This window comes from Plasmodium sp. gorilla clade G2 (assembly GCF_900097015.1).
Source record: "Plasmodium sp. gorilla clade G2 genome assembly, chromosome: 13".
Classification (NCBI taxonomy): domain Eukaryota; phylum Apicomplexa; class Aconoidasida; order Haemosporida; family Plasmodiidae; genus Plasmodium; species Plasmodium adleri (nom. inval.).
Genome location: NC_041705.1, coordinates 720,001 through 737,300, shown reverse-complemented (window position 1 = coordinate 737,300; position 17,300 = coordinate 720,001). Strand labels below are relative to the sequence as shown.

General features: G+C 18.5%; 4 protein-coding genes across 4 annotated transcripts in view; 2 read left to right on the top strand and 2 right to left on the bottom strand.

Annotated features, from left to right (window-relative positions):
* Positions 1-1,242: 1,242 nt before the first annotated feature.
* On the top strand, positions 1,243-5,778 carry PADL01_1318800 (conserved Plasmodium protein, unknown function; the record flags this gene model as incomplete). Its single annotated transcript, XM_028683728.1, has 1 exon — positions 1,243-5,778. The coding sequence occupies one exon, from the start codon at positions 1,243-1,245 to the stop codon at positions 5,776-5,778; it is 4,536 nt and encodes a 1,511-aa protein (XP_028539877.1).
* Positions 5,779-6,857: 1,079 nt separating this feature from the next.
* Positions 6,858-7,295, bottom strand: PADL01_1318700 (probable protein, unknown function; the record flags this gene model as incomplete). The annotated part of the gene is made up of 1 exon (XM_028683727.1): positions 6,858-7,295. One exon carries the CDS (start codon positions 7,293-7,295, stop codon positions 6,858-6,860), a length of 438 nt encoding a protein of 145 aa, XP_028539876.1.
* A 2,240-nt stretch (positions 7,296-9,535) lies between these two features.
* Positions 9,536-12,286, top strand: PADL01_1318600 (protein phosphatase PP2A regulatory subunit A, putative; the record flags this gene model as incomplete). The annotated part of the gene is made up of 1 exon (XM_028683726.1): positions 9,536-12,286. One exon carries the CDS (start codon positions 9,536-9,538, stop codon positions 12,284-12,286), a length of 2,751 nt encoding a protein of 916 aa, XP_028539875.1.
* A 596-nt stretch (positions 12,287-12,882) lies between these two features.
* PADL01_1318500 (conserved Plasmodium protein, unknown function) overlaps positions 12,883-17,300 on the bottom strand; it is a gene marked incomplete at both ends in the record, with an annotated part of 4,857 nt that continues 439 nt past the window's right edge. Inside the window, one exon of the mRNA XM_028683724.1 lies at positions 12,883-17,300. This exon is cut by the window's right edge and continues 439 nt beyond it. Coding sequence (XP_028539874.1) covers positions 12,883-17,300 — 4,418 coding nt within the window.

The window sequence follows — 17,300 nt, the reverse complement described above, 5'->3', positions numbered from 1 at the left end:
TATTGTTGCTATCATTTTTTTCTTAGTATAGGATAAAAAAATTCTTAACCTTTTTTTATTAAATCATTTCATTATAAAAAAATGATTCTCTTCTAATATTTATACATAATGAAAGAAATACTTAATGCAAAATAAAAAAAAAAAAAATATAGTCTCTTATTTAAGAACAAACAAAGGTGTATTCTATAATCATATAATTTGTACATTATATAATTAATAAGTAAAAGCAATGAGAGAATATATATTTTGTCTGTTCTTTTTATATACATATATGAAATATATAAACACATTTTATAAAATTCTTCCCTACATTTTTCCAAAAAAAAATAAATAAATAAATAAAATTTATAATATAATATATATATTTATATATATATATATATATATATTTTAATTTAATATTCCATATATTACAGCATCCTTCTCAAATTTTTATATAAAATGTGAATATGTTGTTATATTATATAGATATTATTATATCCAATTAAAATTTTTTTTTTTTTGTGTTCTTTATTTAATTAATTAAAAATATATATATATATATATATATATATAACAAAAATGAGGAAATTACCTTTTATTTCTATGTTATTATTAAGTCGGTCATCATTATTATTTTCCTTTTATTTTATTATTATTTTTTTTTTAATCTTATAGATATCTATATGTTGTATTAAGTAACTTTCTTGTTAATCGTTCTTCATTGTAATTATAAATATGTACACATAAAAAATATTTTTTTAATTTTTAATTTTTTTTTAACCCTTTTAAAAAAAAAAACGTTAACAATGTTATATGTTATGTGTAGTATTTATTATGGGTATATAAATACACATATACATAAATATATATATGTATATATATATATATATATATATATATATATATATATATATATATATATGTATATATATTAATGTGTGTATATTTTTAAGGGCTGAAAAATATGTTTCTGCGCTTATTATATTTTTTTTTCCTTTCAATTTAACATATAAATGTTATATCATTTATAACATCAAAGGTAAAAAGGTCTATATTAGTATATATGATCATGTTATAACTTTAGAGTTTTTTGTATATACTGTACAGGTTACATATATATATATATATATATATTTTTACAAAGTATAAATATATAAATAAAGATTTGTATTAGATCTATTTAACTTGTATACTATTTATTAAGAGGTTTACTATAAAAAAATATATATATATATATATATATTTTTTTTAATCTATAATATGATTATTTTTCTTTTCATCACGATATTCTTATTTTTATACTACGAACATTATGTATGTAGTACTATAAGTCCATATGAATTTGATAAAAGAGATTTATTAAAAATTTATGAAGATTATAAAAAGTTGGAATTAAATGAGAAGATTATTATAGACAATGAAGAGAGTTTTGACAATATAAAATATCTGTCTCTATGTAATATAAATAATAATAATTCGATGTATGGAATATCAGATATACTTTGTAAAAATATTAATTTTCCTTATCATATAAAAATAAAAGCTGTAGATCTTTTATATGGTGAGATGGTTCATTTTAGTACATCGAAATTTATAAATGAAATAAATTTTGTATGTAAATATTATATATATGATAATTCTTATGAAATAATAAAATGTAATTATGTTATCAATATTGATGATCATTATGAATTTTATTTAGGGATTGATATGGAAAATATAAATGAACCAAAATATAAGATTAATAATAATAATAATGATAATAATGAAAATGAAAATAATTTTATTCAATCAAATAATTTACAAAATGATATTATGCATTCATTAAATAAACAAGAGCCACTTGAATTAAACAATGTAACATATAAGGAAAATATAAAAATAGATAATAATACAATGAATATGTCTCAAAATAATAATAATGACAATAATATTTTTCATGAGAATCATTATCTCAATTATTATGATAATTATAATATAAAGATGTGTAATTTAAGGATCCCTATTTATAGTTATATAACAAATGTAGAAGAAATATTTTTGAAAATTCTTATTGGATTATGTATAAAACTAGGATATAAAAAATACATGATATATTCTGAAAATACGTTTGTTATTTCAAGCTATTTTGAAAATATGCATATTAGTAGGAATATATTTAATCAGGGGTTTAATATAACTTGTAGAATATTTTACAACTCTAATAATATATATATTATAAAGAGTCAAAATAGTTTTGTACACAATAAAACTAATAAAAATATTAACAATAATAATATTAACAATAATAATATTAATAATGACAATATTTATTATGACAATATTTATAATGACAATATTTATAATGACAATATTTATAATGACAATATTTATAATGACAATATTTATAATAACAATGTAGGTGTTGTGAAAAAAGAGGTTCCTAAGATTTATCTAAAATTTTTTCCTAATAAATCTTATTTATTGTGGAGAGGAATTGAACAAAATAAAGAAATCTTTAATTTTAAATTATTAGAATTAAAAAATTTATTAATGAAAGTTAATTATAAAGAAAGGATATATTTATGTTATACAAAAGAATTATATACCTATTATGAACAAGATGAAATTTATATTAAAAATTTTATGTCTTCTCATAAAATAAAATTTAGTAATTTCAGATCATTACAAAATAAAGAAAACAAAAATTTAGATATACCTTTTTCTTATATATTATTAACATTTCAACATTTTTGTGATAATAATATTATAATATTATTTGAAGAATGTGTACATATTATTATGACATCAAAAGATTTAGATGAAAAATATAAAAGTATTATGCATCAATTTTTATATGAAAGTTTTCTATGCTCACAAAATTGTTCATATGAAGATGATCAATTAAATATTTTTCATAATGATATTATAATATCAATATTTCAAGAATTTATTAATAATAGTAATTCTATAATTATCAAAATGAAAAAACATTCTAAATCTATAAGAGACAAAATGAAAAAGAAAGAACCACTTTATAATAATATATTATTACCTCAAGATGAAAATATATACACAGAATTTTATCAAAATATTATGTTTTCTATTGAATTTCAATCTATTATTCCATTGTTAAAAGATGAACTAGATAAACTTACTAGAAAAAAAAATAATAGAAATAACAGAATTTGTAATATTTTGAAATTTATTAAATATCATGAAAAGTTATATGAATCTAATAGACATAATCATATATATAATCGATTATTGAATGAAACCATATTATTAAATAAATTAGTTTTTAAAAATTATAAAGATCATCAAAAGTTTGATGATAGAAATATAACCAACCTGGATGATAATATAAAAAAAAAAAAAAAAAAAAATTATGTGGATGATAATATAAAAAAAATAAAAAATAAAAATCATGTGGATGATAATATAAAAATAAAAAATAAAAATCATGTGGATGATAATATAAAAATAAAAAAAAAAAATGATGTGGATGATGATATAAAAATGAACAAACAAAATATTGACATAACTAATAAAAATCATGTGGATGATAATATAAAAATGGTATATAATAAAAATATGGAAAATAATAAGGATGAGGAAGAAAATGAAAAATTTGAACATAGCAATAAAAACGAAATAATATATATTATGAATGATCCTATTCAATCTAACAACACATATAAATCTCAATCATATGAATCTATTTCAAACAATTTAGATGAAAAACCTTTGAATAATTATACTTATGATGATGTGGAAAAATATGATACAGAGCAAATTAACACATTTACAAAAAAATACCCTAAAATGATGAATATAAAAATAGATAAAAAAATAAATATAAATAATAAAGAATTAGAATTAAAAAAAAATAATAAAGGTACCATGCATCATTCTTTCATAATTAATTCTTATGGGGTACGTATTTATACCCTACAAACGCAATATGAATATGATATTCTGAAAAAAATATATGAAGAATATAAGATGAAAATACAAGACAATACAAATAATAGTAATAATGAAAATGAGTATATGAAAAGGAAAGAATTTTTTAACCTTCTCTATTCAATTAATAAGACATATACTTTTACAGTAAAAAACGTACCCACAAAAATATACGACATATTAAACAAAACAAATAATTCAAATGATATAAAAAAAAATAACAATCAGCAGCATTCAAATATGTATGAATGGGTAAAAAAAAATGTAAAATATTTATGCAGTAAAGAGAAACGTTGGCCATATTCTAAAAAGGAGATTAAATTTTCTACATCTGCTGATGCTATTTATTGTGAGGCACAATATGTAAAAGAGTTGTTTATTAAGATAAATAATGGTGAACAGACGTTTGATTATATGATAAATGATATGAAAAAAAAGGCAGATACTTATAAAGATCAAAATAATTATCAAAAGGATGATATATATAAAGATCAAAATGTATATCAAAAGGATGATATATATAAAGAGCAAAATATATATCAAAAGGATGATGTATATAAAGAGCAAAATATTTATCAAAAGGATGATATATATAAAGAGCAAAATATATATCAAAAGGATGATATATATAAAGATCAAAATATATATCAAAAAGATGATGATTATTATGCCCATTACAACAAAAATCCAAACATTAATTTTATTTTTCCAGATAATATTCTACATAATGTCAAAGAAGAATATTTTATAAAACCCTCCACAGTAGAGAGCAAAATTATAGGTTTTTATGTCCTTAATAATATATGTGTAATAAAATATATTGGTAATAAAACAAATGACATAAATAATCCTTTTTTAAGTCATGTTTTATTAAATTCAGTTTTAGGCTTTTGTATTTTACATGGGTTTACAAAAATAAAAGTTGAAGCAGAAACTATTAACTATGAAAGTGGAATAAAAAATAAATTTATTGAGATTTTATTAAATGGATATACTCAATATGAATATTTAGGTTTGAAATTAATGAATGTAGCAACATTTTCAAAAGATTTATATTATATCATAACAGGATATACTTCCAAAAGTGATCTTTTATTATCTGCTGTTATGAAATTTGAAAAAGATTTTAATATAAATCATAATATAGAAAATAATTTTATGAATTATATGAACAAAAAATCAATGGATATATTACATGAATTAACCTTTAATTGTAATGATAATTATTATCCATATAAAAATTGTTATGATCTTTATCCTCTTGTAAGAAAAAATAAAAAAACAAATATATGTAATTTTGAAAAAAACAATATATATAAAGAATTAAATTTATTATTTCCTGATGTCTGCCAAAATGGAAACAAAATATCCTTATGTTATGAACAAATAAAAAAAAATATTATTTGCTCAAAAAATAGCCAAGGATGTAAATACTATAAATTTATTATAAACACATTCATAAAACCTAGAAGAAAAACATCCTTTTTTATAAATCATAATATGAATGTTCAAGAATATTTATCAAAAAAAGCTTATACATATTATTTATTATTATCTGAACTTATAAAAAATAAAGAAAAACAATTAAAACAAGAACAAGGGCAAAATAAAAATCAAAATATAGACCATGCACATACTTATTTCTTATTAAATAATATCATTCAATATGCAACATTTTTTCTTTTCTGGAATTTCTCTACAGAATTTTGGAAGAGATTTCAATACATACACAATAATGACACTCATAATATAAATGAAATTTCTTATCAAAATAGTAACTTATTATTTTGCCCAATGGCATATTCCTACGAATTTATTTATCACCTTAATGTATTTTACATAAGCGAATAAAAACATGTAAATATAAATATAAATATAAAAATAAAAATATATATATATATATATATATATATATATATGTATGTATATGTGAACATAAGTTATATATTTTTTTTTTTTTATATTGAAAAATTTATTATTTTTTCATTATAGATTCTTTTTAACAGCATTACTTTTTGAAAGATGCTATATATATATATATATATATATATATATATATATATATATTATGTTTATATTTGATACCTTTATTTTTATTGTACATTTCATATTCTATCGAAATGTTTTTTAAAGTTAATAATTTAAAAATATTAATATATATATATAATTTATATATATTTTATTTCTTAATGTATAAATTTTAATCATGCTCACATCGGTCTATTTGTATATATCTCACTCAATTCATATATTTGTTATGATGTAGTCGAATGTAATTTTATATATGGTTATCATATCAAGAGAATATACTATAACATAAAATACAATGAACATTCAAATATATATACATACATAAATATATATATATATATATATATATATATATATATTCAATTAAAGATGGAAATAAATTCCTTCTTTTAAAAAAAAAAAAAAAAAAATTATATAATATAATAATGAAATAATAAAATAATAAAATCGTTCTACATAAAATGTACATTTATACTTCTTCATTGATTATATTTACAAAGAAAAAAAGGAATTAAAAAAAAATAAAATAAAACACATATTATAATAAAAGAGAGAGAGAAAAAAAAAAAAAAAAAAAGACATACGATAAATTATTTTAATACACTAATAATTTGTGCAAACAATTCTGTCACAGTTACAACTATATTAAAATAATTTTTTCACATTATGTATATTTTTTTTTCCTTTTTTTCTTGTTCCTTATAGAATATATTTTTTGAAAACATTATATAAATAAATATATATATATATATATATATATATATATATATATATATATATTAATTATCTATTTTTTTATTATTTCTCACATTTCAATAATATTAATTTTCTTTTTATTTTATTAAAAAAAAAAAAAAAAAAAACCTGAGAACATTCTTCATGGTCATTACGAAAAAGTGTTAATTATGATTTGTATGGTTTAAGGTATGAAAAATCATTTTATTAATTATACTTTGCATTTCTTCCACTTTTCTACCGTATTCAACTTTAGAAGATATAGCTTCATGTTCAGCGTTAATTAATTTTGCAGCTAAATCTATTTCTCTTTTTTTATAATTAGCTAACTCATTATTAAGTGTAATGTTGTCTAAAACAATAAGAAAGGATGTTAGAAGTATCATAAAAGCTCCTAAACCTTTAAAGATTTTTTTAGCTATTCTAAATTTTTTTCCATGATCTGTATTAATTTTTCTAGATATATCACTCATAGAAGAAGATAAGTCAATATCCATTGTAGGGTTATATCTATTATCATCGTCAAGATAATTATCATCGCAGGTTACTTGTGTGGTTAAGATGTAATAAATTAGAAGATAAACCATAAGTTCTAGTCCCATTTTTAAAAAAAATTATAGAAAAAGAAAAAAAAAAAAAAGAGAAAAAAATGTGATAATAATAAATATAAATATATATATATATAAATATATATATATATATATATATATATATATATATATATATATATTTTGTGTGTGTGAGGGAAATAATCAAATTCTATGTTCTACAAAAAATGGAAGAAAAAAGAATTTGAAGAAATTTTCTTAATAACGGAAAATATTATACATATGAATTGTTCATATATTTATCTATTTGTCCTTATATTTGGATTTTATTATATTACTAATGTTAATATATATATATAAAATGATAAAAAAAAATTTTAATATACTTTTTTGTAAACTGTTTTTAATAATTAATACATAATTATTATGTAGGACTTATTTTTTTATATCATAAATATAATGCATTTTATTTTTTTTATTTTTTTGAATTAGCGTATTTTAATATTTCTGTCCCATTTTTTAACATAACATATATATATATATATATATATATATATATATATATGTGTTATTATTTTTTTATTTTTTATTTTTTTAAATCACGGTAAAACGCTTTTATTATACTCAGCGTTATTTTTATATGTGTGTTATTTATTTATTTAATATTTTTTTTTTTTTTTTTTTTTTTTTTCTTATACACATGATGATGTGTTTCCTTTGTCTTTTTTTTATCCAACGTATATTTTTCTATATTCCTTTATTTTTACGTAAAATATGTAAGCGTACATATGATATATATAAAAAAAAAAAAAAAAAAAAAAAAAAAAAATTACATAATATATATAATATTTTTAATGTTTTATTTTTTTTTCCTTATTGTATATTTATTATTAAATGTAATAATATATATCCGCGATAAAAAAAATAAAGCCATACAATACACACATTTTACTTATGTGTAATATTATTTTTGTATATTTATAAGAACATGAAAAATAAAAATAAAACATATAGATATATATATTGAAAATATAAAAAAAAAAAAAAAAAATATAAAGACCTATATCTCTTTATTTTGCTGATCAATAATATATATATATATATATATATATATATCTTATTCAAAAGTTCAAATTTTATATTTCTGCTACAATGCTATCTTCCTTTTCAACTATATATATTTAGAAGGAAAGTATTTATATTTTGTTTTTCTTAACCTAATGTTAAATGATATATTCAAGTCAGTTCTAAGTTCATATTATTTAAAAAAAAAAAAAAAAAAATACATTTATAAGCAATATATAAATATATATATATATATATATATATATTTGTTCCTTTGTATTGGTCTTATATACACAAATTCATTTTTTAATCTTTTATGAATAGAAAAGGAATACAATATTATACTGATAGAGGACGACAAAAATTAATTATGAAATAATAAATTTATAATAGGAATAAAAAAAATGTATAAATAATATGAGGTTCTATAATTGGTACTCTTTTACATAATAAAGGATATCTTTAAATATTCAAATTGAAATAATATATTATATATATATATATATATATATATATATATATATATATGTATATATATTTATATTTATATGTATGTCCTTTTTTTTCTTCAAATTGTTATGTTATATTAATAATACCCTTGCTGTACCAAATAAAGATAAAAAAAAAAAAAAAAAAAAAAAAAAAATGTATATCATATGAATGATAAAAAGAGATTATTAAAATAACACAACATTTTAACACCAAAAGTAAATTGATCATTCAAAAGATTTATATATATATATATATTATATGTAGATTTTTTTTTTTTTTTTTAAAAGGGATCATGAATTTTTTTATAATTCCATTTGATTAAAAAGTATAAAAGGAATATATATTAAAATATAAAATAAAAAAAAGAAAAGATATACTATAAACATATACACATTTTATTTTTTAGAAAAAAAAAAAAAAAAATTAAAAATATATTTATGTATGGGGATTGATAAGGTAGAATGATTTCTTACTGTTAATTTTATTTTAATAAAAAAAAAAATATATATATATTAATATATATAAATATATATGTTTTTTTACTTCTTATCCCAATAATATATATATATATATATATATATATATTTATATTTATTTATGTATGTATCTTTTTATGTATATATTTTAGGACTAATATAAAGTAGGCTCATATTTTTTTTCTTTTCTTCATAAAATTATATATATATTTATATTTACTTAACATATATCTTTATATGAAGCTATAATATTCCAAATAAATGTCTTATGTAAATGCTCAAGAAATTATTGATGGAATGCAATCACCTGATTGTAAGATACGCCTGAGATATATAAAGGAGTTAAGAGTATTATGTGAAATCCTAGGAAATGAAAGAACAAAGGATGAATTGATTGAATTTTTATATAATCTTATAGAAGATGATTCAGAAGTATTAATTGAGATATCAAAAAATTTAATATTTTTGATAAAGTTTATTGATAATGTAAATGGGTGTAATTATTTATGTGATTTGATATTAAATTTTTTAATAGCTTATGAAAGAGATATACATGTTAATGCATACGAAGCTTTCAAAATATATATAAATAAATGTGACACGTTAACATTAACTCATGTGATTTATCCCAAAATATTGGAGCTAGCTAAAAATGATGGAGATAATTATCGTATTGGAATATGTAAAATAATTCCAATGATTATTGAAAAAAGTATAAAGGAAGGTCAATCCAGATTTGTCAAGACGTTTATATATTTGTTTTTAGAAGCTTGTCAAGATGAAAGTATATTGGTAAAAAAATCTTCTTGTGATAAATTTGGAGAGTTTATATTCATACTGAAACAATATAAAGCAAGGATTGATGATCTTATTAATGTTTTAAAAATGAAAGAGGGGGACATGGACTCAAATTTGTTTATAGGTCAAAAGGGTAATAAAGATATGGATAGTGAGATATATAAAAAGGTGGATATACAAGATGGGGAAGAAAAAAGGGAAGACGATAAAAGAAATGATAAAGAACAAAATAAAGTGGATAATGAAACAAAAAAAGTGGATAATGAAACAAAAAAAGTGGAACACGAAACAAATAAAGTGGAACACGAAACAAATAAAGTGGAACACGAAACAAATAAAGTGGAACACGAAACAAATAAAGTGGAACACGAAACAAATAAAGTGGAACACGAAAGAGATAAATTGGAACACGAAACAAATAATATGATTCCCCTTATAGATAATAATAATTATGATTACCTATATAATCTTTCAAAAGATGAAAAATATACTTTACTAAAAGAAAAAGAATTTATCAATAAAATTTGGGAGAAATCACAAGAAATATATTCGCAATTTTTTTTTTCAATAAATGGTTTGGATGAAGTACAAATTAGTGCTGTTAGTATATTACATGAAATATTAAATAATGATATAAATTTTGTAAAAAATATTAAAGAGTTATTAACAAATATATGTAATGATGATAGTTGGCGTGTAAGAGCGGAGCTAGCTAAAAATATATATAATATATGGAAAATAATAAAAAATGAAGATTTTTCATTGATAATATTATTATTACTTAAAGATTTAGATAATCATGTACGTAGTATAATATTGAATAATTTACATAAGATATTATTATTATGTTCAAAAATGAAAATGAATATTATGGAAGAAATATTTGATGATTTAAAAAGAGATATAGATAATAATAATAATAACAACAACAACAACAACAATAATAATAACAATAACAATAATAATAACAATAATAATAATAATAATAATGTACATTTGAGAATATCATTATGTGAATTATTATGTTCATTACCAGATATTTTAGATAAAAATCTTTTTATCGAATATATATTACCTTTATTTCTACTTTTTATAAGAATAGAAGAAACAAATTTAAAATCAGACTTATTTATATGCTTACATAAAATATCCAGACTTATATCATTTTTTGATATGAAACAAATTATTATACCATTATGTAATGAAATTATTAAAAATAAAAATTGGCGTTTAAGATATTCAATGTATTATTGTTTGAAATTTTTCGATCATTATTTTTTTTTTCAAAATAAAGAAAATATTGAATCAAATTTTTTAGATTTCTGGAATTATATATATATAGGTTCTAAAGATTTAGTATATTCCATACGAATGCAAGTAGTAGAAACATTAGAATTTTTATTAAGAAATAAAAACTTCTCTTTTTTTAAAAGTGGTATTACATATTTATTCAACAATTTAAAACAATCAAAGAATTATATTTTTAGAATTACTTGTTTACAATATATATCCAAATTAATAATATATTTTCCATTAGAATATATACAAAATAATATTTTATATATATTAGATGATTTATGTAAAGACAAAATAAGTAATATAAGATTTAATATTATTAAAACAATATATTATATACGCATTTATGTTCAACATGTTCTCTTTGTTATTAATAATAATAGTTATGATGAAATAATAAAGAAAATTACTAATATGATCCATGAAAAAAATCAAGACAATAAAGACAATAAAGAGAATAAAGAGAATAAAGACAATATAGTAAATAAAGACAATAAGGACAATAAAGACAATAAAAACAATGACACATATAGATATGTGTCTAATGATAATAATATAAATACTTTTTATAAGGATAATTACAATAATGATAATACACAAAATAATTATGTTCCATATTTTCATTCCTTAGAAAATAAATACAATTTAATCAATAGACAAAATCATGATAACAATCAATTTATAATTAACTCATGTGCTACTTCATCTTTGTCTTTTTATGATAACATGAAAAACACAGATACAAATAAAAAAAGTTGTGAAATTATACTTTATTTTTTAACAGATAAATTAAATTATTTATCACAAGATACAGACAAGGACGTGTTGTTGGCATCTACATCATTGAAAAACGATGATTTCTCTCTTTGTTTAAATGTTTTAAACATTTTCAACACGTTATGTAAGCCAATAAAATAAAATAAATATATATATATATATATATATATATATATGTGTATATATATATATGTACGTTTTAATTTTAACAAATCGTACATATAACATATATTTTTTTTACTTTTATATTTTATTTTTTTGTTACATATTTGTTATTTTTATTTGTTTGTACCCATCTAATTTTTTTGTAAATATGAATTTTACTTTCATGAGAAAAGAAGTTTATTTATAATTAACCATATTAAATATTGTTAAAAGCACATAAAAAAAATAAAAAAAATCAATAAATAAAAATATGTAAAAGAATAAAATATAAAAAAAAAAAAAAAAAAAAATTTAACTATGTTTAACATGTTTGTACAACATATAAAATAAATAAATAAATATAAATATATAAATATATATATATTTGGTTAATTTTTACAACTCCTTTTTTTTTATTTTTGTATATAATAAAAAAAACATGTCCATAAAAAAATTTATGGTATTTTTACCAAATCTTTGTAAACGTCTTTACAATTTATGTAAAAACAAATTTTTGTTATTTCTCATTTGTTTATTTATTCATTTTATTATTTATTTTATTTTATTTTTTTTGTGGTCTTATCCCTTTCTTTTTATGCTTCAAACAAAGCATACAATAATACATTACAAATGTATAGTGATTGGTTGCTAGGAAGTGTTTTTTGTTTAATAATATTTTTAAATATAAAGAAATATGGAACTAAATCTATGATATTTTTAGATTGATAAACAAAATGTACATGTGCATGAATTTTTCGATCATATATTTTTCTAGATGTTATAGAAGGTGCCATTTGATAAGGAATAGAATTTAAAATATCTTTTAAAAGTAATAATATTGTTTGTTTAGCTATTGATGTTATATCTTTTTTTTCATTTAATATTTTTACATAATTATTTAATTTTATTAAATTATTTCGTTCTTCTTCTTCTAATTCTATACTTAAGTTAGAATTTTTATAATGTGCTAAAGAATCTTTTACATTTTTTTGTTTCTTATATGAACAGTTATTTCTTTTTTTTTTTAATGTTTTATCTGTTATTTCGTTTTCATTCTGAAGAAAATTTGATAAATTCATAAAATTATCATCACTTTCTTTTATATCATTTATATTATTTTCTTTTTCATTTTTCATGTTGTATATATGTGTATCATGTAATATAGGAGTGTCACTAGAATTTATATCTACGCATATATTTTTATCTATATAAAAATTATTTATATCTTTGTCAACCTGTTCATAATTATTTATTTGATTTTTATCATGAAATTTATAATCTAATAATAATGTATCAATTTTATGATCAAACTTTTCATTTTTATCATCTTGTATTATATTATAGTTTAGAATATTTTTTTCGGTCCTCTCCTCCTGTAGGTTGTTTTTTTCATATTTTTTATTTATTATATCCTTTTCCTTATCACAAATAGAAATCATATTATTATATCCACATATATTTGGAATCATGGTATTATCATTGTTTTTATATGATCCATATTTGCTTTTATCAAAGAAGTCTTTGAATTGTTTAGATTTTCGATTCTTTAACATATGCATATTATAATCGTGTGATTTATTTTGTTCATATATGGAAATAATGTTCTCATTATTTGTTTTACCTCCATTTAAATTTTGTATAAAATTTTGATTTATTGTTTTATATATATTTATATTATCCTTTCCATCTTTAGTATTTACATAATAATTTTGAGAATTTTCAACATATTCAACCATTTCATTCCTTTCCATATTATCATCTATATATTGATTTTTTTTTATATTGTCCATTTTTTTTTTTTGATAATTTATAATTTTATCTTTTTCATATAGATATCTCCCAACATTTAAGGATAACTTATTCGTATTAACTATCATTTTATTTTTTTCTTCTTCTTCATTCGTCTCTTTTTTTTGTGTGTGTATATTAAGTTGATGTATCATATGATTAGTTTTTCTCTTTTTGATAAAATGTGTTTGAATTAAATTTAAAAGATAATCTTGTTTTTTTTCATTAAGAAAATAATCTAGATATAATTGTTTATATTCTAAACTTAGAAAACATGCATATAAAAATCCAAATATCTTACAGTCAAATTCTTTCAAATATAATATGGTATTATTTTTTTGTTCTACAATTTGTATAATCCATTTTTTTTTTTCCTTCTCATAAAATATATGTTCTTCTTCTAAACATTTTATTCTATTTTTTATATCTTTTGTATAATTTATACCTAACATTTTATATAAATCTTTTTTATTTTTAAAATGAATTTGTCTATACTTCTTGTCATAGTTATGACATTTAAGAAGTTTACTATTATCCATATTTTCCTTTTTTTCTTCACTACATATATTATCACTAGAATTAAAATTATTTATATCTTTATTAATGTGTACATATTCGATTTTATTATTATTATTATTAATATTATTTATTTTGTTATTGAGAGCATCATATTTACATGTATCCTTTGTTACATATATAGTTTTTTTCATACAATCATTTATGTCATCATTATTCTTTGAAGTATTTATATGAGCATTATATGATAACATTTCATTTTTTAAAATATTTCCTGTTTCATTTAAATGGAACTCCTTTAATTTATTATTCGATGAGTTATTATTCTCCTCTATTTTGGTATCACAAAAATGTATTTTTTCATCACACTCAATATTTTGTAGAAGGCTTATATCATTATTTTGAATTTTTTTTATTATCTTCGTTTCTTCTTTGTCATCTATTTTTTTCATTTCATTGTCCTTATCATATTCATCTTTTAATATTTCCTTTTGTTCATTTCTTTTTATATTTTCATCATTCTGAGAAACGTTGGTTTTCTCCATAACATTACATTTTTCTTCTTCATTCATATTATTTATTTGCTCATATGATACATTATATATCTCATGGTGTTGTAATTCATATTTGTTCGATTGACTTTCCACTTTATCTTCTTCATTATTATATTTATTATATTGATTATATTTATTATATTTATTATATTTATTACCATTTAAATCATCTACATCATTATATATTTCTTTATTTGCATAATCATTGATATCCGAGAAGAACATTTCTTCATCATATATATTTTTAAAAATATTATGCTTCCTTTTTATATTTTTATATTTCAACATTAATGCTAATTGTCTTCCTTCATGGAAAGAATAATTCTTATTATCAAATATATTTTTTTCGTTGTCTGCTTTGTTTTTTGTCTGTTCAGAAGAAGTCATTTTATTTAATTCTTTACCACCATCATCATCAATATTATTGGAATTATCAATATTATTGGGATAGTCAATATTATTATCATCATCATCAATATTATTATGATGATATATCCACCTCCCATCTGAAACAGAATAATATACCCCACTAATGGGTATTAATATTTCTTTTAACTCCTCAGGTGTATAGAGATTTTCAATATTTTGATTTTCTAACATCCTTACTACATCATGCAAATTCAAATGCAATAAATCGACAGTCTTATCGTTAAAAGTGGGAATGCAATTTGTATCATTTTCACCTGAACTGTTCATCATATTATTTATATGAGCACTATTGGTGGAAGACATACTATTCAAACTTTCAGATTTATTTAAAAAGTTCGATGAGTTTACATCTTCATTATTTGTAAAATATTCATATGGAATATATTCATTTGATATATTATCATTTGAAATATTATCATTTGATATATTATCATTTGATATATAATCATGTGCAATCTTATTATTTATATCTGTGAATACATTTTCTTTATGTATTACATATTTTGTACCGTTTGATAATTTTTTATCATTTATATAATTTTTCGTTTCAATAGATTCATTTTTTTTCTGTTTAATATCCTTTTCTTCTATATTATCATTAACCTTCTCCTCATTATCATGATAAAACGTATTATCTTTTGATCCATACATATGTATATCCATATTATCAGATGGTTGCTTATTTGAAATATTGTCTATATTATTTGTATTATTTGAGTTGATTGTATTAATTATTGTACTTTTCATTTTATTTTTTTTTTCATTTATTTTATGTTTTAAATATGAATTCCCTACAGTTTTTAATATATATGTATTGTAACTATTATTTCTATAGAAATCATGAGTATTATTATTTTTATATATATTTAAATGTAAAAATGAATAACCACTATCCTTTTTCATTTTTTTTTTTAAATTACTATTACTGATTAAATCTGTATTCAAGTTCCTTTTTAAATTCGTACTTTTTTTTTTTATTTCCCCTAAATCTTTTTTATTTTCTATATATCCTTCATTTTTTAAAATATTATCATTATTATTTAATTTGTCTTCATTATCAATTTTTAAATCCATGTTATTATCATATATATCTATACTTTGCATATTTTCCAATTTTTTTTTTTTTTTTTTTATTTTCTTATAAAAATTATTTTCTGAAATTCTAAATGAAGAATCATCTAATAAATTAAAAGTATTTATATAATTAAAAGAGGGAATGTTTTTATAACACATTCTTTTTTTATTTAACATATTATTATTATTATTATATATATTTCTTATTATATTATTTTCTTTCACATTTCTATACTGATATATATTCATATTTTTTTTTTTTTTTTTTTCTTCTATATTTTCATTACTTACAAAATCATTTGATAATAAATATCTTTTTCCATTATTCTTTTTTATATTATATCCAATGTCATAATTTTCTACTTCACTATCTGTTAAATTTTTTTTTGATAAATTTAATTTATTCTTTATCTTTTTTTCTTTATAATAACTATACTTTTTATTATATACATCACAAATTAAACCATATTTGGACAAGTCATTAAAAGAAGATTCTTCTATATTTCTTTTTGACACCTTTCCATATTTTCCATATATTTTATATTTATATAAAAATTCATTATTACATAATAACATTTTCTGTTTATGTTCTGCTCTTATATCATCAATATTTTTATATTCATCTTTTAATATATTTCCATCACTAGTAA